We start from the raw sequence: 24,522 nt of genomic DNA on the forward strand, positions 1-24,522 counted from the left end.
GAATAGAACAAAAGACCCTCTCTCTTTGACACATCTCTTTCACAACTAAGGGGAAATAACACATACACAGCAAGAAAGGAATTTCTAAGTATAGCATACTTGCTCGGATTTTCTTAAGACATTCTGATACTATTGTGATTAGCATAATACACATACTGACATATCATAGTGTGGCAGACCCCTACCTGGAAGCTTCAGGAACCTTCTAGAAGGACAGTATACTGGATCGTGGGCCAATGCTTTTTTGCTCCCTGACTAGGCCCAAGCCCTCATTGGTCAGCTGGACCCTGTGATCCCTATAAAAGGCTCCCCATCTGGTAGCAGGGGGGAAGGTTTTGGAAGGTGCACTGGAGGAGCAGAGCAGAGCAGAGCAGAGCAGAGCAGAGCAGAGCAGAGCAGAGCAGAGCAGAGCAGAGCAGAGCAGAGCAGAGCAGAGCAGAGCAGGAGGCGAGGCGAGGCGAGGCGAGGCGAGGCGAGGCGAGGCGAGGCGAGGCGAGGCGAGGCGAGACGAGACGAGACCACAGGGAAGCGGTGGGTGAAGTGGCCCAGGGTGAGGTTACTACTTTGGGCCACAGGTGAAGGCCCTGCCAGTTGCCTCTTGCCCTCGTAGGGACCCTGGGCCACAGTCTGGACTCCCCCCACCCTTCCCCAGAGGGATTACTCCACTGGAGCAGGCACGGGCCTGCAAGGGGACTGGCTTTATTTTCCCCATTCTGGACTTGCCTATGATGAGGATGGCTCGCTAAGCAGAGACTCCTGCCTCTGGAAAGGCCTGGGCAGATAAGGGGCCTCCGTGAGTCTCTGAGGCAACAGAGAACCTCCAGGAAGCGCAGGGACCCACAGGGGCTGACAAGGGACTTTGTCACAATAGATAGACCAGATGCCTGCTGCAACACTGTCACTTAGAAATAAAAGAAATGCATGATAGTCCCTGGGAAGGAGTCTTATTATAGAGTCTGTAACAGAGTCAGATATGCCTAAAAGCTAGAATGATATTCCTTTTGCTTATTAATCTTTAACAATAGAATAAAGTGCAAAATTACCTTAATGTTATTTTACTTTGGTCTTACACTAAACTCTTCTCTGTGTTTTATGTGTACACATTTTGCACCAACACTTATCAATAACATAGATGTTTTTTGCATACTAAGGAGGAGAAGAGGGATTTTTTTTTCCACCTACATCAAGTGTCTGCAGCATGCGGCTTTTTAAGGACTTCTTTATGGCTCCTGACACTATAATTGCAATTAAAAACAAAAACAAAACTCATTATTTTCAATAAACAGTGACCGTCTAAACGCCCATCAAGAAACAACTCATATCACGTTGTGGGATATGATACTGTATCAGTGTTTTGATCATGTTGTTAATAAAGTCTTAATTTTGAAAAGGAAAAGGAAGCTTGTGGTATTCCTTCTGTGAAGGGCAACACGCATTTTAAGAAAGAAAACTGAAATTAAACATAGTAAAATTGGCATAATTAAGGTGGGTTCGGAAGTGTAAGTCAGGAAGATAGTGTTATGGACACACACTTGTAAAGTATGAGGAAAGAGAATATGTAAAAAGTCTGAACATCCTGCAGTAAAATGTGTCACATTTCAAATCATTGTGTGTGCTGTTCTTAAAACAGGGGTTACAAAAAGTATGGTTTGATGTTATTTATTAAGGACCATCTCATATTCACGTGCATTGCAGCTCTTGAATTACTGAGTTTTTTCCAAATTCAAAAAAATACGGCTCTTCTTGCTATTTTGGTTGCCAGCCCCAAGCTACATTATGACCATGGCACAAGAATATAACCCAGTAAGTCAGAATACAAGTGTAATTTTCACTATGGACACTTTAGTCTCCTCCTTACACCTGATGTAAGACAATTTATGAATTATCTCATTGCAAATAAACCTACTGAAATACTAAAATTAGCCAAAATGAGTGTCACAAATGGCAGGCTGAGGCATTTCCTACACTGAACAGCATTTTTACTTTTACTCAAAAGAAGAAGCTGTCCTTCCATTGTACTGGTTTATGTGCCCACACAGCAATTCTTCAGGCACAGAGAATGGCAGCAGAGTGAAACTGACTCGGACCACCTGGAAGAACTGATGTGTGAGTTCCCCAGAGAGGCTGTGGCTACACTTGCCCAAACCTTCGAAATGGCCATGCAAACGTCCAAATTGAAGAATACTAATGAGGCGCTGAATTGAATACTGAATTGAATACTCAGTGCTTCATTAGCATTTGCACACTTCCAGTGCCCACGCTTCGAAAGTGCCGTTTTCAAACATGCGCAGCTCAGCACGGCTACACAGGGTTCCTTTTCAAAAGGACCCCGCACATTTTGAAATCTCCTTTTTCCTCTCAGCTGAAAAGGAATAAAGGGATTTCGAAATGTGCGGGGTCCTTTTGAAAAGGACCCCCATGTAGCCGTGAGTGTTCAAAAGCGGCCCTTTCGAAGCACTGTGGCTGGAAGCATGCGAATGCTAATAATCCCTGAATATTCAATTCTGAGCCTCAATAGTATTCTTCGATTTGGCCATTTGCATGGCCATGTCGAAGGTTTGGCCAAGTGTGGCCATAGCCAGAGAGTGCTAGTAAGAAAGGGAGTGGAAAAGAGGCCTTTAAGGTTTGTGATAATTTTCAAGAATAAGACATGGGGAACTATACTGAGACCCTTCACTTTGAGAAGGAAAAAAAAGAGTACCTGAGCATTTGAGACATTTATTGTTGTGGTGATGAGCAGAACACTCAGAAGGGACCTAGCAGATTTAACAAACCAAGGAAAAAAAATGCACAATCCAAAAGTAGAAGAAAACTATGAAAAGATTAAAAGGAAATATAAAGAAATATCAAAGGTGTGTGTGTATGTGTGTGCGTGTGTGCGCGCGCCAGAGGTGGAAAAAGTACCCCAAATGTTGCTTGTGTAAAAGTAACACTGCTTTCACTTCTGGGTACTTGAGTACAATAAAGATGTGATTTGTGCATGTGCATGTGCACTTTTACTCAAGTAGTTTTCCACAGGGACACTGGTGACTGGTACTTAAGTACAACCCTTACCCAAAAGCAGCTGTACTTTTACTCAAGCAACTTTTTGGGAACTTTTTCCACCTCTGGTGTGCATGAGTACTACATGTATATGAGAGAGGCAGAGAACCTAATGGAAGCACAAGATAAATTGCAGAGGAGAAACTAAATTCTGGGGAGAAAATGAAGAATCAAAGTAAAATATTTTGGAAAAGATGACACAAATACAGACACTAGTTAATTAATACATTTCAAAATGTAAGTTTATATAGAGTTATTCTCAAGTGGTTATATTTCTAAGTGGGGTCCAACAGGAATAAGTTCTTGTTGCTATGCTATTTCATGTTTTTATTAGTGACGTGAAAGAAAACATGTAATCATCATTGTCAAAATCTGTAGATGACACAAAGATTGGGGGATCACTTAGTAAGCTGAGCTCAAGCAAACAAAATGGTTTTTAATATGCTGAAATGTAAAGTCATAAATCTAGGACCCAGAAGGTAGGCCATCCTTATGGGATGAGAGATTCCACTCTGCAAAGCAGTGACTCTGAAACAGATGTGAGGGTCACGGTAGATAAACAGCTGACTAGGAGCTTCTAGTGCACCATTGTAGCCAAAAGTGGCTAATGCAATCCTTGGACATAAAAAATCAAGAAGGAGTTGAAAGGTTATAAATTACCTATGTTTTTGGCACTGGAGAAAACCCCTAATGGAATACTGTGTCCTGTTCTGGTGTCCATGATTCAAGAAGAATGTCAATAAATTGGAAATAGTTCAAAGAAGAACCCTGAGAACAATTAAACTACGGGAAATCAGCTCTTTTAATGACTGAGGTCTTTTGAGGCTGTTTGTTTAAACAAAGAAAAGGTTAAGTGTAGGCACAGTTTAGAAGTACCGTACCTTCCTGGGGAACAACAATTTTGTAATAGACACTTCAGCCTAGCAGACAAAAGTACAAGATCTACTTGCAGGAAATTGAAGCTAGACAAATCCAGATTGGAAATACACAGCAAATTTTTAAGTCAGAGGAATTAATCATTGGAATGACTTACTAAGGACTGCAGTGTTTTGCAATTTTTAAATTAGGATGGGATGTTTTTCTAAAAGTCCTGTTCCAGTTCAATTAATTCAATTAAATCCTATGGCCCTATGTTGTAGAAATAGTCGGACTAGATGGCTATAATGATTCCTTCTGGCCTTAGTCAATAAACCTATGAATGAGGTATGATGCCATTTCTAATTCAGTCATTGCTTTCACAAATACACATCCAACATGGAAAGGAAGTTGCAGCCTAGTGCTCAAGTCAGATGGTGACCTAAATCTGAATGCATGGTGCTCTCAGATGACATTTTGGAGACCCCACAGACACCTATAAGTGCAGAATATACCTATACACTACAAAGTTTACATCCTTAGTTGAAGAATTTAAATACAGTCCTAGTGTTTATTTCCCTTGTCCATGTGTCTCACACTAATCTCACAGTTTTGACTCATTAGTTTTACAATCTTCTTAAAAGATGAATTATTTTTAATTGTGATCTCACAGGAGGGATACTGCAGTAATTTTAGATTTCAGATGTTCCTTAGTTGCAGCGGTTGCATCTGGACATTTGAAAGTTCTCAAACTGGGCTGGTGGTTACAGTACAAGCATTACAGGCTTGTGCTTAATTTCCCAGCTCCTGGAATCAATCACATGATTAGAACAAAATCACAGCTTTTGCTTTTGCAAGTATGGTTCTTCCCCACGTGTCTGAGTCTGCAGACAGCCTGAAACAATGGCTCTAAAACTGGGACCTGCTTCATGTACTTTAATGTAGTGTTAACTCCAAAACTGACTGTTCTGGGGTATCCCACCAACACAAAACCAGCAGGGAATTCTGTACATGGCAGAAGGAAAGGGAGTGCAGCGCCTTGGTCCAGATGTGAAAGCAGAGATACCTCAGCTACTGGGGTCAGTAGCAAAAAGCCCTATATGCCACTACCCCTCCTTCTCTGGGAGTGAGAAGAATCTTGTGCCCTGCCCCTCCCAGCTCCCTCCAGTCTTGGAGGCCTGAAATGCCTTCATACGGCTCTTAATTTAAAAAATCATTGATGTTAAATCCAGGCTTTTGCTTCAACCTAATTCCTGAGATAGGGGGAACAGGCCATGAAATTTGGATTTGGATGACAGTTTCCTCAAGGGTGTTTGGGTTATATGTTTGGTTTAACATGTCACAGAACATACGGTATAAATTTAATATTCACACTCCAAGGAAGAGATGCAAAACAACAAGTAAGTATATGGAAACTAATGGCCTGCACCTAAAATTTATGAAAACATTAGTGCCAATACACTGTTTATATCTTCTCTTACCTGTAACTCAAAGTTGGCTTGGTCAAGAAATTTTTTGTTTAGCATATCTGCATACTGATTAATTGCTCGCAGGAAGACTCTGAAAGATCAAGAGAAAATTACATAATTACACACTTATACTTTGGCACCTTTGCAAGTTTGGCATGGCAATTAGATACAAATGTGAGACTGTCTGGAAAGTTAAAGATGTAGCAATAATTTTAAAAGCAGTGCAATCTCACCACTGTTAAGAATACAGAATTATATGCAGATGTTCTCAAAATAATCAAATATATTAGCATATGCAGAATAAAAGAAGCAGAAGCAACATTTTAGATAAAATCACTTCTCTTTAGAATACAAAATAATCAAACGAACATTAAAAGTGCTTTTCATTATGAAAAAGTACACATTAATTTATTTGTGAAGCCCCACTGTAGTAATGGTATATATTTAGCATTAAACTGTATCTTACCTATTAGTTCACAGAAGATAAAATAAACTAATTATCAACCATTCACAATCTTACTTAGGGCACAATGACTCAAAATACTTATCTGGTAATGGAGAAAAATATTTTCAAGTTGTTGAGTCCCATGCTCTGCTTTAAAATGACAAAATAGGACCCTGTAGTAGTATGTTGCTTTTCTAAAACACAAGACTTCTCAAATAGTAATAGGCTTTGTTTTGAGAAACTTTAAAAATAAAAAGGGTTTAATTAGAATAACTAGGTCTCTAACACATTCACAGTTAGGATTAACAGTATTAAAGACTACTGTATTCATTAACTTCTTGGTCTCTATTTTTGAGACAAGCATTGTATTCCATCTTTAAATTGATGGAATTAGACTGTTAAGCTAAAGTGAGGGTAAAGGAACATGTCCTTTGAGCAGACTGTACATGCTGTAGATTTTATTCCTTTTCAAAACATGTGCAATAATAAAGACCATTTATAATGCTTTTTTCTAATCGCCTCTCTCCTTTAGCAAAATATCAATCTGTAAAGGAGAATCCACATTAGGATACAGATAATAAACTTAATTGCTCTTTCTACATTTCGCTAGTGAGCAATAGAATATTTGAGAAAATAAAGTTCAGGACACATGACATATTGGCAGCTAGAAAGTTCTTTCACAGGAATTAAAAGTCTTATCTGAATAGAACGAAAGACCCTCTCTCTTTGCCACATCTCTTTCACAACTAAGGGGAAATAACACATACACAGCAAGAAAGGAATTTCTAAATATAGCATACTTGCTTGGATTTTCTTAAGACGTTCCGATACTATTGTGATTAGCATAATACACATACTGACATACCATAGTGTGGCAGACCCCTACCTGAAAGCTTCAGGAACCTTCTAGAAGGACAGTATACTGGATCGTGGGCCAATGCTTTTTTGTTCCCTGACTAGGCCCAAGCCCTCATTGGTCAGCTGGACCCTGTGATCCCTATAAAAGGCTCCCCATCTGGTAGCAGGGGGGAAGGTTTTGGAAGGTGCACTGGAGGAGCAGAGCAGAGATGAGACGAGACCACGGGGAAGCGGTGGGTGAAGTGGCCCAGGGTGAGGTTGCTACTTTGGGCCACAGGTGAAGGCCCTGCCAGTTGCCTCTTGCCCTCGTAGGGACCCTGGGCCACAGTCCAGGGTAGAGGGCAGGTCTGGACTCCCCCCACCCTTCCCCAGAGGGATTACTCCACTGGAGCAGGCACAGGCCTGCAAGGGGACTGGCTTTATTTTCCCCATTCTGGACTTGCCTATGATGAGGATGGCTCGCTAAACAGAGACTCCTGCCTCTGGAAAGGCCCGGGCAGATAAGGGGCCTCCATGAGTCTCTGAGGCAACAGAGAACCTCCAGGAAGCGCAGGGACCCACAGGGGCTGACAAGGGACTTTGTCACAATAGATAGACCAGATGCCTGCTGCAACACTGTCACTTAGAAATAAAAGAAATGCATGATAGTCCCTGGGAAGGAGTCTTATTATAGAGTCTGTAACAGAGTCAGATATGCCTAAAAGCTAGAATGATATTCCTTTTGCTTATTAATCTTTAACAATAGAATAAAGTGCAAAATTACCTTAATGTTATTTTACTTTGGTCTTACACTAAACTCTTCTCTGTGTTTTATGTGTACACATTTTGCACCAACACTTATCAATAACACACAAATGTATGCATGTGCATCACCTGTGTGCAGCATGCAGGGGAGGATTTGCACAAACACATACATCTGCATTAGTTATCTTTGTTAGCTTATTCATTTTGAGTTCAATTCATTTAATGGATTTTACAAATTGGACGAATTAAGTGAACACCGAAAATAAAACTGGAGTCACATCCAATATATACTTAGATCTTACAGAGATTCAATACCGTGCTGTGATATATGTGAAGAAAGAATACCTTTCCTTACCTTTCCATATAATTAATTATGCTGTCTCTTGATATCACCAGAGCTGTCCCTTAGGTAGGGTGAATGAGGGCAACGCCGCTGGGCCCCTCACTTTGTGGTAACCATAGGGACAGTGCAACTAGCCAGCATGGGTAGTCCTGCAAAATGAATCTGTCACTTCTGCAGGGCCCATCATCTTGTGGGCAGTTAGCAGAGACAGTGCCCAGTATGGCTGTCTGCATTTTTGATGTGGTGAGTCCCCTGCCTTGGACAGAACCCTGAGCTACCCTGATTATGTGGCCATTGTGTGGCACGGGTCCCCCAAGCCAACAGAAGCTGATTTGTCCTGATCCCCCTGCACCATTATAGGTACACTCCTGGATATCACCATAATGGAGTGAACATGATTTCTCTCTTTCAACTTTAGAAGAATGTCTGGACTTTACAGATAGTTTCTCAAAAACAAACAAAACAAAGGTTCCTATTTTACTTTCTGTTAAGTCTAGTACATAACAATGAATAACTGTTGAAAAACAATACATTATTTACACATTTTATTTTACTATATATAAACTTTAAATCAGAAAGTTGTGCATTTTGCATTATCATCTTTTGTATTATAATTTTTCTATTATAATTGGAGTTGTAAGGATAATAAATATTGTCTAAAAATTATACATTTGCAAGTGAATGACCAAATAAATTAGGTGATAAAGACAGATCAAGGCCTAGATACTACAAGTTACAATGTGCAAATGAACCCATATACTCATGCAGAGCCTCACTGAATTCATTACAACTTGCAGCATCCAGGCCCAAAAGAACAGCATAGTCAATGTAGCTAACATGTATTTTTGTAAAGCACAATCATACTAGGGAGACCATATCTCCCAGTCCCATACACGGAACAGGGAGGTATTGGGGGAGGGGCAGCTCCTCCCAGCTCCACCAAGCCCTGAGGAGTCAGGAAGGAAGCGGCATCTGCTGGCCCTCCCTGAGCCCCATGGAAGCAGCAGCCACTGGTGCTCTCCGGGAAGCGGCAGTCCCAAGAGCTCCCAGAGCCCCGGGAGGCAGCAGCTGCTGACCTTTCCTGGGAACCCAGGGAAGTAGCAAGGATGCAGCAGCCACCCGCACTCCCTCCGTTTCCCCAAGGGTTGGAGAAGAGACCTACGTGCTCTCTGGTCAGCAGCTTTGTGTGCAGCTGCTGGTGGAAAAGGTCAGCAGGGGGAGGGCTCAAATACAGGATAACTGGTCCCTTTTAAAAAATAAGTAGGGATGCCCTTTTGGTGTCCCAAATACAGGACAGATGGTCACCCTAAATCATATGCACAAATTATTCCCTACAATCCATTTATATCAGAGTAAACATTTATGCTAAGTCTATACTGAGCCATAGTGCCAGCAGCTTGATGAAAATTAGCAGTCTTGAAAATGCTAATGGTGCTTATTTGCATATTAACCTGGGTAATTTGCATATTTGTGAAATTGCCCTGCTGGCAGAGGTTGTTACCGGCAGAAAACAAGCTGTGTAGATATGATTCAGCTGGCAAAAAACTCCTTTGTCAGCAGCCCCTTATGCCTGGAAAAAAACAGGGATAAGGGGCTGCCAACAAAGGGGGTTTTTGCCGGCAGAACCATGTCTACACTGCTTGTTTTCTGCCAGCAGAACTAATTTAAGTGAATATGCAAATTGGTCGTGCAAATGAGATGTCATTTGCCTTTTTGAGTTCACTCATTTGTGTAAAGCTGCTGGCACTATAGCTCAGTTTAGCCATAGGCTTACAGTTGGTATCAGCTATGTAACACATCAGTAAACTTACTAGGAAAAAAGGTTTCTTTGTTTGTTTTACTTTTCTGTTTGTAAGGTGCAACATATATAGATACAGACTTTTTGGTAAAACTGTTTTTATTATCAATTATATTTCACACTTGAGTTCCCAACAGATGTCAAACCAGAAAATAAAAATTTGAAAGGAAAACACTTGAGAGTGATAGCTTTTGTAGAGCTGTGTATGAGATCGCAAAGAAATGTTAAAACACCTTTGCTACATAAATCAATGGCTTGGACATTATTAGTGAGTAACATGATCATCAATTACATGAGCCCAAGATCCAGAATTCAGATGTGGCTTGTGATTAATACTGCATTCAGGAGAAAGGGTGCAGTGGGGTTGGGTTCCTACCTTGGAATTTAATTTATTCTATCAGAGGAGTGAGACAACTTGCATGACAGGAACATGGAGTGTTTGGATTTGGAGTCTTTATTCAGGCTTGTCTCTAATGATAATGTTAAAAAAACAGCTAAGGCCCAAAATTCTGCTCTCTAGCCTCAAAGACATCCCAATGATGTCTAGGAGTTCAAGCTTGGCTCTTAATTCTGAACTTATTATTTCAAATTTGTGTAAAGCTTAAAATGCATTAGGTGTTTTAGACAGAAAAATAAGGGTGGGTCCTTCCTGGGAACACGACAGTGTGTAGACAAATGGGGGAACAATACAAGGCAGCGTGACTCATCCGTGGACAGGGGCACACTTCTTGTGGTTCCCCAGAACATGGCAAAGCTATCCTAGACAGTGTGCCTCTGAAGAGGTACTAGAAGAAGACCATGTTGGAATAGCAGAGTGGATCAGGAAGGAACATTACAGAGCTGGCCAGAAGAAGCAAGTGAAATGAGAAAGCAAAGGGAAAGTTCATAAGGTGTTCTGGACAAAGGGAAGGGTTGTGGATGGAAATGGGTCCACATGTGTATGGCATGAAATGGCATGGTAGTATAGCAACTTGTGACTGGTGATTGGATGTTAATGAGCAGACATAAGGAGAACAAGATGGGAACTTGAATATTTCATTGGTTTTGTTGCTTTGACTCTTACCTTCATGAGAAGATTTTTCGCAGCATTTTAGAAAAGAAGCAACAAACAATTAGCCCTCCTTCTCCATCCTCACTAAGGAAAAAGGTTGGTAATCTCTATGTGAGATTAACACAAACCTCCCACATCTGGCTTTCCTCACTCTCGTGCCTTTCCCATTTCAGCTAATCCAAAGCACATAAAAGAGCTTTTTTTATGATCCTAATTCACTTTCTGGCCCCCCAACTGGAATTTTTCCATGAGCTTCAATGGACTAGGACTGCATCTCATGTCTCCCAATTACTGATTCTTCTCATTGGCTCCAACTTTTTATCTGCAGGACACCCACATCACAAATAATAGAGCATATTTATTTCAAATTTTTCAACAATATATCAACCTTTGGACTGGGAAAAAATAGAAACTTTTAAAAAGAAACTTAAAAGCAAATTAAAATAGTGGTTATAATGAAGTGAAGCTGCAACCTTAATCATATTGGCCACGTCTACACTTCGCCAAAATTTCAAAAGGGCCATGCTAATGGCCAAATCGGAGAATACTAAAAAGATATATAATTGGAGAATACCAATAATACTAATACTAATCAGCTGATAGGAATAAGGGAATTTTGCCCTTTGCAGGGTCCTTTTGAAAAGGACCCTGTGTATACAAGCCACGCATGGTCAAAATGTAGCACTTTCTAAGTGCTGCAGCTGACAGCACACTAATGAGTTGCTGAGTATTCATTTCAATGCCTCATTAGTATTCTCCGATTTGACCATTAGCACGGCCCTTTCGAAATTTTGGGCAAGTGTACACACAGCCATTGTTTGCTCCAGCCTGTCTCTCAGATAGCATTCTTTGCTTTTGTGTAAAATTGCAACTGAACTTGCTTTGGTTTGTGGACAAACATTTTTGCACACAAACACAAAAATGGCTGGCAGTAAACAAGAATACTAAGTTTAAAACTAAAAATGGGACATTTAAGGTTACTTTTTCCATTAAGGTAGCAAATTTTAAAAAAGAGACATAACGTGAAAGTATATATATTTATCAAATGCAGGTATGTACAGACTTTATACATATATAAAAACATCTTGGTCAAAAAAACAGTAAGCAGAGAGAGGGAGGGAGGGAGTAGACTTGGCCTCCCTACAGTGCTACACCAGTGTCATCTTTAATCAATTTAATTAAATCAGTACAGCTTGGTGTTTAGATAAATTTAAGATTATTCACACCTGGTTCATATTGGCCTAGATTGACCGAGGGACAATGACTTGTAAAATGCTAAAAGTGTGCACAAGGGTCTGTGCAATTAAACTGGAACAAGTTGCATGCAAGCCAGCACATCACTGAGAATGACTGCCCGTATATCTGGCCTTTGGTTTTGTATCCCATCCCATGATCCCAAATATTGATTGGTTCAAAATTGACTAATTATCTTGGAGTCGTGTCTCAACTTCATAATTTTCACCTTTGTGCCTATTACCAGCTGAATGCTTTTCTCCTCAGCTGTACCCCTTATTTATTTGTTTATTTATTTATTTAAATGTTACCATTTTCTGCTATCCAAACACACTTTTGGGAAGTAAGATTTCTTCAGTGGATTTAACTGGCATCTAGTTTCAGGGTCAGACAAAGCCAGAGATCTTAGATCTTCAGCTGCCATGGAGTTGCTGAAGAGAGCTGCCACAGCAACTATTTAAGGGCCAGAGATGTCTAAAAACCGACAATTCCAGATGGAAGCAACTTTCAAGATTTCAAAATTTGTATTTGTTCTACATTGGAACAAAACCAAAACTTTCAGAGCATTCATTCATTAAATGGAATTGTGTCAAAATGTCTCTGTTTGGATTGAAACTGGAGCTTTTTGATCCAAGACTGAAATACTGACAGAACTTCTACTCTGGCATAAATGAAGGATGATGATGGCACATATTTAGCATAAAGTTATTCCAAAATACAGTACTGCATAAGGAAAAGCAATACCTGCATTGCAATAAAAGTAACATACACACTGAATAATTAGGAGTTAATTGAGGAAAGGGGGAGTTAGAAAGGGGAATAATCAGAAACCAATTCAACGGCTATAGCCTCTGGCACAATTAAAGTTACTAAAATGACATTTGTTATTGTCAAGCCCATGGCAGTTTCTAGCATGTCTGTGACAAACTGCTTGGTGCCAATAAAACATAACATTTTTGATGATACATTCCCTGATAAGAGGCAGAAAAGATCTAACTTTGAGTGGAAATGTAAAGGTAAATTTTGTTTCTTATTAAACTTGGTTTGGGGCAAAGGATAGTTACTGCTTGTTATTTGGGAAAATACAGACTAACATGGTTATCCCTTATTTCCAGGGGTTGTTTGGATGAACGTAAAATGAATTTGCTTCAGGCACACTCACGTGTATTTTCTTCCCACAAATAATCATCCATGCATATCTTACTTTCATAAATGCTCACAGAAAGTGGAAGTGTTCACATCACAAGTGGCCTACTGCATAAGGTGGAATACTATTTGGTACCCAGGGACACAGGGTCACCGTGTTGTCACATTGGACAGTTCTTGGAAAATTCCTGCTCTCAAAAAGACTGACTTATGTTAGGAACAATTAGGAAAGGGCTAAAATAAGACAGAAAATATTAAACGTCACTATAAAAATATATGGTGTACCAATATCTTGAATACTATGTCCAGTTCTGGTCATCTCATCTCATAAAGGATGAAATGGAACTGACAAAGGTTCAGAGAAGGGTATGTAACAGTTTCCATGTCAGGACAGACTATAAAGATGGCTTCTTCAGCTTAGAAAACAGATGATTAAGCAGGGATCTGATAGGGGTTTATAAAATCATGAATGGTGTGGATCAAGTGAATAGAGAAGTGTTATATACCCTTTCACACAACACAAAAACCAGGAGTCACCCAATGAAATTAATAGGCAGCAGATTTAATAACAAGAGCAAGCACTTTCTCAAGAAAAGCACATGTGAAACTCATTGCAATGGGATGTTGGGATAGGCACAAGTATAATTGGGTTAAAGAAAAGAACTGAATAAGGTGACCAGGGACACCTGTCTAAATCTATGACTACCAGAAACTGGGAATGGAAGACGGCTCACTCCACAAGTACCAAGTTCTATATAGTCTCTTTGAAACTCTTATATGGGCCACTGTCAGAGACAGCATACTGGGGAATATAGACTATGCTCAGACATGACACAAGGTTTTAAACATCCCTAGTGCTCTGCCTTCCCTTCACTCAATCCCTTGATGCCCCATGCAGAGTTTCCCCAATTTAAAACATTTGCATACCCCTTTTGGGAGTTGGGACTTAATGGCGTATCCATTCTCCCAGGGCTGTCACAGTGCTCATCTCCTGATTTTTAGTAATTTATTTTTTGCCATGTCCCCCTTGGAATCTGTATAAGTATCACACTTTGGGAAACACTGCCCAAGGTTCCACATGAATTTAGGAGGAAAGAACATAAGCAACATAATGCATTAAGAACGTAAAATATCCAATTCACAGAGCAACCCTCTCTTGCATGCACACATCAAGCCCACCAAAAATCAACAAATAACTGTGAAGAAATGATATATGAGAGCAAATCATGTGTCCTCATGCAGACATTTAACAAAAAGGGCAAAGCTAACTCACAGAGGACATTATTACCTGAAGATTATTTTGTTAAAAGTTTGGCGTTCATAATTAAATTGGAATGCCCAACACTTTGCAGTAATTCTGATATTAAAACAATTCAAGCTCTCAATACCCCTCTCAATAAATGCATTACCCAAAATAACAACACACCTTCTAGACGGAGGGAAAAAAAAGTGACAGATTTAACCACTATAGAACAATTATCCAAATAACCATACGTGGGTTTCCATAAAAGTTCTGTGAGTGAAAGGGAGTTAAAGTCAGGTTACAAAAGGCACTGCTAGAAAGTTGCCAATTAAGCTAGATGGAAGGATAATGAATGCATTATTTCAGCTGATCAGCATTCCAATACATCATCAACCTTTGCCAGTTGATCTTTGGCATCGTTGGAAGTCAGATGATTCAATGAATAGATGACAGTCATGCCTCCTTTCACAATACATTTCAGATGAAACTAGAGCAAAGTAAGTAAGAGTGACCAGAACCTCACTAAAGCATAACATGGTCTTTTCCTAGAAAGGCTACAATCACTTATAAATACAAGTAAATAGTACTATTTTTCCATTTCAATAATTTCTTTTCAGTAAGGATAGAAAGTCTAAATGTCAATAAAGTGTAAAGTATCAGACTGGCAGCCACGTTAGTCTGCAGCTGCAAAAGCAACAAGAAGTCCTGTGGCACCTTATTGACTAACAGATTTATTGGAACATAATCTTTCATGGACAAAGACCACAAAAGCTTATGCTCCAATAAATCTGTTAGTCAATAAGGTCCCAGAGAACTTCTCACTGTTTTTAATAAAGTGCAGATAACTAGTTGGATTTATGAAGCACACAATTTTGAGCAACATTTTTACTTCACATAAAAAAGCTCTATTAAAACCCATTTTCAGAATATGACTGTATAATGGTTTCATTCACGGCAAATAAGGTCTTCAGGTAGCAGTCAAAGAGTATCAGACCACAAGGTTCCTGCCACTTCATGTGAAAAGCATGGCATGTCAACAGAAGCAGCCAGAGCATGAGCTAAAAGCAAGCACAAAGAGTTTTAAATGGGTGAGGTCCTGCGATGGACAGGAGATCAGATTAGTTGACCTTGATCATCCCTTCTGACCTTAAAGTCTATGACATGGGTGTCCAAACTCACTAACTCTCTGAGCTGCAAGCAAGCCTGCCAACAGTGGGGAAGGGGAGGGCAAAGGGGGCAGTTGACCCCAACACCAAGGTTTCACAGGGGTCCAGAGCTCCAGCCACTGCTGCCACTACTTCGCAGCAGCAGAGCTCCAGGTCCCTTTGAAACTCTGCAGCAGGGCTGCTCTCGCTTTGCATGGCTACAGGGTGGGCCACCTCCATGGTCTGGGTGGTGCTGAGAACTAACTGCCCTCAGCCCCACCCCTTCTCGGTGTAGAGCCAGACACTCTCCATCTTACCCCAGGGCCTGCAGTGGCTGTCAGCGCTTCAGGCTGCAAGTGATAATCTTCAGAAGTTCCACCCATATTTATCTGTATTAATTTTAAAAAATGAAATTCCCTTTTTCAGTTCATTTTTTTATTATCAGTGCGACGATCGCATCTAGCCAGGAAAAAAATAGCCCCAAGATGGGGTGGTGGCTTTTGTCCTGCACAGGATATAGCAAGACAAGCAGAGATTTTTTTTTAGCAGCTAGGCTGTGAGGGTCATGCTTGTCTGAGAGGCCAAGAAATTTCTTCCTTTATTATCAGCACGGCGATCACACCTACCTATCAAAAAATAGCCCCAACATGGGCTGGTGGCTTCTTCCCTGTGTGATCCCAGGGCACAGAATCATTCTGGCATGTGGATATGACAGTCTCCTGCCTTGAGCACTAGTTGGCTTATTGGGCAAAAGTTGTACATAAAGGGAATAATAATGTGAAGGTGTTCTTTCAATGGGGGAAAAGCATCTGAACAACCAGTTCACATGGTTTAGTCACCTTCTGAAGCCAGCCTATTTGGTTTTCTTTCACCTGGGATTCCCTGCTTTTACTTCTTTCCTTCTGGAAAAAAAAAAAAAAAAGAGCTACTTGCTTTCCACGTGAGGGGAATGAGGACAATGCAATGTGGAAAAATGTCATCACATACAACCACTTGTGGGGCGGTTTTTCCCCATAGTGCACCAGAGAAAAAACCCAGAATGCTACAGGGCAGAGGGAACTGTAGGATAGGTACCCACAATGCATTGCTGCAACAGTTGATGTTTGGCAATTCAGTGTGGCAGCAATAACTTGACTTTGTGGGGAGGTGAGGATACTCAAGTTCGAATTTATAAAACCCAGCATTATAAACTTGAATTTCAAAAAACTGAATTAATATTGTAATGTAGACATAGCCTTAGGTATGGTTTCATCAGCCACTGTAATATTGCCAATCTGTTTTCTGAAGATCATTACCTAAATATCTAGTAGTTTGGTGATGACATTTCACATAAATTGCTATACTTCTGAGTATGTAATCCTATCTCCATTACAATTTTGCTTTGCTCCTGCCCCATCTTTGTGTTTCCTTGCTGTCTCCTTGACTTCTCCATATTTTTCTTTTATTTTTTTACTTATTAGAGCAATAAACTGGGCAAGGTAATAGCTTTTATCGGACCAACTTCTGTTGTGAAAGACACAAGCTTTTGAGTTTACACAGAGCTTTTTCTCAGGCCTGGGAAAGGTACTCAGTGGCACAACTAAATACAGTGTGGAACATGTTATTTAGCATAAGTAGTACACATATTGTAAAAGACCTTGAAGGTGAAATGGCCTGTTACTAGGTTACAGATTGTTGTAATATTGTTGTGAATCCGTAAATGTTTATGTATGATCTCCGGCAAAGTTTGAGTCCTATTTTTATATCAAGATTATATCCTGTCCTTGACCTTCGTGCAAACCTCCACAGTTGCTAGTGGAAAATCAGCTGTGGATTTCCCTGGATAACAGCTCCAAGAAAAAGTGTTAGAAATCATGAGTGAGGCCATAAAGACATCATGCTGTTGTAAAAATATTGTGATTACAAAGTTGTGCACTGACACATAAAACTAAAACCCCACCCCACAGTGCCTTCTATCTCAGCCGTTTGAGTCAGATTTTATAGGTTATTAGTAAAATGTATTGTCACAAAATTGTCAAAAGTAGAAAATTCAGTAGCAGGCCACTCAGGCTATGTCTGCACAGTGCACCTTAGAGAGGCATAGCTATGCCACAGCCAGGCTGCTGAACGGTACACAATGTAGCTTCTCTTTGTCAGCGGGAGAGAGCTTTCCTGCCAACAAAATAAAACAACTCCCAATAGGGGCGGTAGCTTTGCTGTCCGGAGACTCTCTCCCGCTGACAAAGTGCTGTCCATACCAGTGCTTTACATTAGTAAAACTTTTGTAAGTGGAGGTGTGTTTTCTTAAAACCCTAAACGTCTTCCCAACAAAAGTGAAGTACAGCTATAGCTTTACTTTGGCAGAAGCAGCACTGTCATGTAGATGCTGACATTAGATCAACATAATCTGCCTTATGTCAACCTAACGACATAGTGTAGACCAACTCTTTATTTTAGCAGAGGTACAGAAATTAGTAGCATTTTACAAAGTGGTGCTCTGACACACAAAACAAAAATCCCAACCCCAGTCTCCTCTTGCCTCTGCTGTTTGAGTCATATTTTATTGCTTGTTAGTGAAATTTATCATCACAAAATTATCAAATGCAGAAAATTCCGTTCAGCTATCTGATCTTTCATAGCAACAGAGTAAAATAAAAGCAAGCAAAAGTTGAATAGAATGTGCTGATCTATATCAAAATGCAAAAGTCTGCTGTATATTCACATAGCTGTATCTCAAGAAGATACCAACAGTTGCTGGGCTTGTGTCCTATCACAACTGTTAGAAATTATTATTATTCCAAAGTCTGCAAGTGAATAAGATGCTTTTTACCAGTGCACTGCTCGAAGAGGAAACATTAAGTTCTAAAAAAATAACATTACGTTCTAAAACCTAACAAAAATGAATAGGCTCATGCTTATTGTGGTGTACGGACTGTAGGCAAATTTCTCAATAATGTGTGAGCGTATCTAACTAGTCACTTGACAAAAAGTTTATATATGTGTTGCTATATGCCACAGACCAGTGTTTTGTAACTTTAAAATTTCCAACAAGATGTCAGCTTGAATATATATAATGCATACTTAAGATAATTATGGATAAAACAACACATTTAATGAAGTTAATTCTCCATGTCCAAAATTATTTGATCTTCTCAACAATGTTACAATCAATTGTTAAGGTAATTGTGGATGACTGAATAAAACATGTAATATAACCAGAAAAAAATATCCTTTATTCTTTCAGGCATTCAAATACCTTGTCAAATGTCCATCATAAAGTGCTAATAAGGTGTAACAGAATAATCTGCAGATGAAGAAGGCGTCAAAAGGTCAGTTTAACACTTCTTCAGTGTTGTTAGGTATAAATTAGGTATGCTTCAGCAGCAATTTAATTCCCTGGAAAGGTCTTTCCCTCTCTGTTACCAAGACTGCAAAGCTAATCATGAAGCCAAATGGGTAAAAAGTTGCACAGTGAAAGCTAGCTGAAAAGAATTCTGTTCTCAGCCCCAGATCTTTGATGTAAACAGCAGGGAAATGAGGACAGTTTATTAAACTTAAACACAGGCGAGAGAGCTACATGCCCATGCCCAGATTTACCTGCACCAGGCTTTTAGGTGGTTCCAGCAACAGAGTCCAGGACTCTTACCAGACAACATATAATGTGGGGGCAGGTTCTTTTCAACCTATCTCACAGGTTGGAGGAGGGGAACAAACAGGAACATTGGCCCACATGGTCTCATTGTAGCCCGTGAGTTTAACACTCAATAGCAAAACCCCAGGTCTTTTACCACTGGGTACTATTACTTTTATATTTTTAACCACAGTGGAAACCAGTCACAGGGAACACCAGGGTGTAGTTTGGTCACATCCCACTGAGCAACACTCCCTGGTATTAAAACTCCTGTCCCATCTGTTCCTTAGCTGTACATCAGTGTCTCTGTCTGAGAAACATAGACAATAGTCACTGAAAAGTTCAGGCCAATTGTAACAGCAAAACAGACAGAGAGACACATGTATACATAAGGAAATCCTCCCCAAAAGGCATAAAAATTCAATCCCCAATGTAATGGAAGAGAATGATACAATGTTCAGCTTTGTTGGCCTGAAAATGTTTGTGCTTTAAATGAATCACAAATGCCAGTAAAGCAAAAAACCCTACTGCACCTTAAGATAAGCTTGTTTTCATCAATACGGTAGCTAGTAGTTGTATTTTAACATGAAACATTACATTTTTAAAAGGCACTGGTGTGTCTAGAGAGACATAGAGGAGACATGGGGGAGGAAGAAGTACTGGTTAGCATTCAGAGAACATTGGTTGTAACTTGTACATGATTTAATTTGAACTGTTAACTCTTGGCTAACACCAGTTTCTGCTGTTGGTTCTACCCTGTAGCAAAGAGACTATGTTTCTTGGTAAGAATAAGTGTCATCTTGTCATCTAGGGCAGTCAGAGACATCCACAGTAAGGGGATGCATGCCTGATCATCTTGGGTAATATACTGCGTGAACAGGTCTAATTCATTTTTGGACCTAGCAACACTTTTAGCCTTCATAACATCGTGAGGCAATAAATTCCACAGACTGACTGTCTCTCCTATGAAGAAGCATTTTCTTATGCTTGTTTTAAACCTGCTGCCTATTATTTTCATCAAATGACCTCTGCTTTTTGTGTGATGTGAAGCAGTAAATAACACTTCCTTATCTACTTTCCCCACGCCAGTCATGACTTCATAGACCTACATCGTATCTCCCCTTAGCCATCTTTTCCAAGCTCAATAGTTTGAGTCTTTTTAATCTCTTCGCATGTGAAAGTCGTTCCATACCTGTAACCATTTTTGTTGCCCTCCTCTGCACTTTGTCTAATTTAAATATTTTTGTAGAGAAGGGACAATCAGAACTGAATGAAGTATTCAAGGTGTATCAAGCTTTGTATTTTCTGCATTAATCCAGTTTTATGTAACACTTTGTCCCTTTCTAACTCTTCAGCTAGTTTTGGACTCAACTGCATTGAGAAATTTAATATCATCTGCAAACTTTGCCACTTTACTGTTTACCCCTCTTTCAAAATCACTTATGGATATGTTGAATAGCACAGGTCCAGGTACAGATCGTTGGGGGCAAACAATAGGGGACAGGTAAAGGAAAGGATCTGTTTTGTTGGCAGGGTGGAGTTGTGGTAACAACAGGGAGAAGGAAGTGTGAGAGCAGGGGGGAGTCAAGGAGTTGCAAGGGGTAGGAGATACAGGGGACTGAGAATCATTCACTTAAGACAAATGTACCAGCTGTCCAAAGTGCTAAACATTCTGCAGCCATACCCTATCTGAAATGCACAAAAATGAACTTGTAAGGTGCATACAAGCTAAGTAATTGCTAATATTGAAATACAAAAAACAGATTTTAAAAGTTTGTTTTTATCATATTAACGATACTCACATAAAATACATTAATGGTGTAAACAGAATGAAACTGAATGTCAAGGAAAAGAAACACTTGTCAATGATTTTGTTAGTGGCATAATTCAACTTGTGTTCAGTGACTACTCTTTGTCTTAACTAGATGTGAAGCCATGAATAGAACATAAACACATATTATTTGGAAAAAAAGCTCATGTTTGTATTTTGATCATGGGCTTTACCCTGCAAACACATACTACCAGGTGGACTTGTCTCATATCATGAGTAGCCCAATATACTTGATGTTTAATAGCAACCCTTTAGGCTTGGCAGTAAGTATTTGCATGTTTGGACCCTACAGATGTGCCTACATTGCAATGAAACATCCATGGCTGGCATGCGTGGCAGGGCTACAAAACTGTAGTGTACAGGTTGGGGTTCTGACTGGAGCTCATGTTCTGGGGTCATCTCCATTTTTTTTGGATCTCAGAGCTTGGGCTCCAGCCTGAGCCCAAACCTGCCATATTATAGCCTAACAGCCCAAACCTTGCAAGCCCAAGTCAGCAGACCCATACCCTGCTGGCTTTTATTACAGTGTAGATGTGTCCCAAGACTGCCTGATGTAATAATGCCGTTTCCATTAAAAATCCATATGCAAGCAGATGTTTTCCTGTTGAGTTCATGCCACATACCATTTGGTAAAGATAGCTGAGGTCTTGATATCTGGAAAAATCATCTCCTCCAATGGGGAAATGAAGAGAGTCTTCAGATTTTTCATTTCCCTGAGTCATATTTGAACTGAATACTCCTGCTAGTTAACTACTAGATGTTTCAGGTAACTAATTATCAAGTGCTACCACAAAGTTCATCCTGTTACATTTTCTCCTGGCACCTCAAATACTTTATGTAGCTCTGTTAGTGCTCCCTTTATTTGAGAGTGTCCCAGAAAATAAATTACCATTCCTTTGACAAGCAGATTCCTTAAGCAATCATTTCAAACAATGTTTTTTTTAAAGTTTAGCAAGACTAAACTGTGTCCCAGATTAAAATGTTATAGAAGAGCATAATGGAATTGATAAATGAAAACAATTGTTTGCTATTTCAGAGAACATTATCTATTTAAATAGAATTCCTGAAGTTTTAAACATGTTCCTAAGGCTTTAAATTTAAAAGTACATCTTCCCTATTAAGATGGTGAGTTAGCTAACCCAATGTAAAATCCTAATGAAAACAAAGAAGTTTGTAGCTGTAATTTGTGTTAATAGGTTGAATTAAAGACTGAAAGGGAGCTTAACCTTTATCTTGACCTGATAACTCATGTGCAAACTACGAGCTGCCTTGTTTTCATTTAGATTTTACCTCATGTTAGTTATCACACACGAGCTGACTTGAATGTTCCACACACTTTTGTTGTAAGTGAAGGCTATTGCTCTGGGGTGATGTAATACATTTTGAAAGGGAAATAATTAGTGGAGAAATTCAGTGACCCTATTAGAGTTGGGAAAGTTGATTATGGGAAATCGCATCTGACTTTCATTTTAACTAAGAGGTTTAAATTAATTTTCTATGCATATATGCTGGACTATATTAAATTCCATTCTCCTTCTAGATTTTCACTGTCATATCTGAAAATGTATACAGCACATAAGAACTGTTCTGCAAAAGAAAAAATTGCTTGCAAAAAGATTGATTCCGAAAGCTTTCTAATCTCTCACCAGAGCCTTCCGAAGTACAAAGCTACAAATTGCCAGCAGGAAATACAGACATTTTCTAGTGGATGGTGAGTTTCTTTGTTCAGATTGGGAAAATACCATCTCCAAAGGGGTGTGATAAGCAAATTATGTAAGCAAATTAATTGGACTGATAAATTTTACTGCTCAATTCTGTAGCATGACACCTGGTCCTGTAAGGTCTCTCATGTGCTCTTGAAATCTGTCGTTTTATTGCTTAAAGAAGATTTTGCTATCACCAAGAGATATTATAAACTGATAAAAAAAAACCACTCAGAATGGAATTGAAAACCGTTGAAACTATTGAAATTAACTCTCTTCTGCAGTGTAGATATGATTGCAAGAAACCATTTCTTGAAACACTTGGAGTTTGAAATTACACTCCAGGTGGTTGAGCTTGCAAGACCATTATAAATGGTTCTAATAGCTGGCTGCAACCTTTTGGAATAAGTATTTTAGGTCCTGTTCATCCAGCAATATCTACAGTGTTTTCTGTTAAATGTGGGCACAAGAAAGCAAGCATGTCAGTTCCAGTGGTTCTCCTGAAACCATCCACCAGGGAGCACCATGCATTTGGGAATTACCCCAAAACTCCAACAGCACTAGGAATTGCAGGTTTGGGATTTCATAAATCCCACAATGCATTGGCACAGAAGAAGAAAGGCATATTAAGAGGAAGTGCTAAAAACGTATCAGAAACAGTGCTGCTCTGCAGAGTACTAAACCACTGCAAGGACAAGTGATTCAGGGTGAAAATCCCAAATTCCTAGTGCATATTTGGTTTTTGTTAAGAGCCCCCCCACGCATATGCCCAAATTTCATAGTCTGGTATAAGACCTAACTGTCTCTTAACATGTATAATGATTGACAAATACAGCTAGTCTGAGGAGAAACTTACAAACAAGGCCATGGTGAGATAATAACCACAGCAACTGTACTCCAAGGCCAAGTTCAGAGGCTTTGAGACAAGTCTGAGCTGCCAAGGATGAAATACACCCCTCCCTTTCTCCAGTATTCTCTACAAGACATCTCCCTAGTTCACTGTCCCAGGGGCTTGGATATAAGAACAATGTGTTACAAATAAGTGATGTTGTAATGTACTCTCATGGTTTTATTTTAACTCCTTCAGATATGACTGAATCGAACAAAGGCATAATTACTCCCGTGGATACATAAGCAGGACTAGAATCAATGTATATAATTTAAAAAAAAACAATGTTGCATGCAAATTATGGGCAGAGTCATTGTGTAACCTTTTAGATTATTGGTTTATTGTGCGCATCATGTCTTACTGCCAGCACCTATCCAGGGGCTTGGGACTTCTCACCCCGTTGCTTCTCACCACCAATTAATATCCTATATAATCACTTGTAATCTATTGCTTGACAGTGTCCACTGAGCCTAACAAGCAAAGTGGCACTCCGCCAGCACTGTGTGTAATAAACTATCTTGCTTGATTCTACACGGTGTCCAGACTTTGTTCCTACAAGTGAGAGAGCCAAATATTTCATCCAATTGATGGCACTGGAGCAGTGTATTTGCTCAGGATGACATTTGCATTGGAAAAGGGCCTGCACAAAAAGTAAGGCCATTCTCGAGGTAATCAGGAGCTCACCCTGGGACTAAGCAGCTTCCCTACCTGCCTGCTCACCCCCCCCCAACACTTGCATCCCACCTCAGCTCCCTACCTGCCTCCTCATGATTTTATCTATGTGTGCCCCCCAGTGGCAATCACACCAATTTGCCATGCCCAAGGGCAGGGAGTATGCTCTCTGACAAACAGTACAGCTCTGACAGAGTATGAACCACTGAAGTCCCATTTGTGATCCATATGACCTGATTTTCGCCCATCTAGACAGTTGGTTTATAATGCCAAGTTGCACCATAGGCAGGTTCTGTATGAATATCTGTAGTGATTTTATGAACCCAGGATATAAACCTTTATGTAATTTTCACATGTCTGAACCATATGGTGTTAGGGAAGAAAAAGAATCCACACCACTTACTTGGATTATTCTGCAAGAAATGTTCCAACCCTCACAGCCACA

The 24,522-nt window shown here is 39.9% G+C and overlaps 1 protein-coding gene across 4 annotated transcripts in view; it reads right to left on the reverse strand.

The window, feature by feature from the left end:
• Positions 1 to 24,522, reverse strand: part of DOCK1 (dedicator of cytokinesis 1) — a 620,618-nt gene that overhangs the window by 184,427 nt on the left and 411,669 nt on the right. For all 4 annotated transcript variants that reach the window (XM_075000462.1, XM_075000464.1, XM_075000465.1 and 1 more), the window contains one exon: positions 5,379 to 5,457. In XM_075000462.1, the coding sequence (XP_074856563.1) occupies positions 5,379 to 5,457 (79 nt within the window). The remainder of the gene's footprint in view (positions 1 to 5,378; positions 5,458 to 24,522) is intronic.

This window comes from Carettochelys insculpta, chromosome 7, assembly GCF_033958435.1.
Source record: "Carettochelys insculpta isolate YL-2023 chromosome 7, ASM3395843v1, whole genome shotgun sequence".
In the NCBI taxonomy this organism is placed as follows: Eukaryota; Metazoa; Chordata; order Testudines; family Carettochelyidae; genus Carettochelys; species Carettochelys insculpta.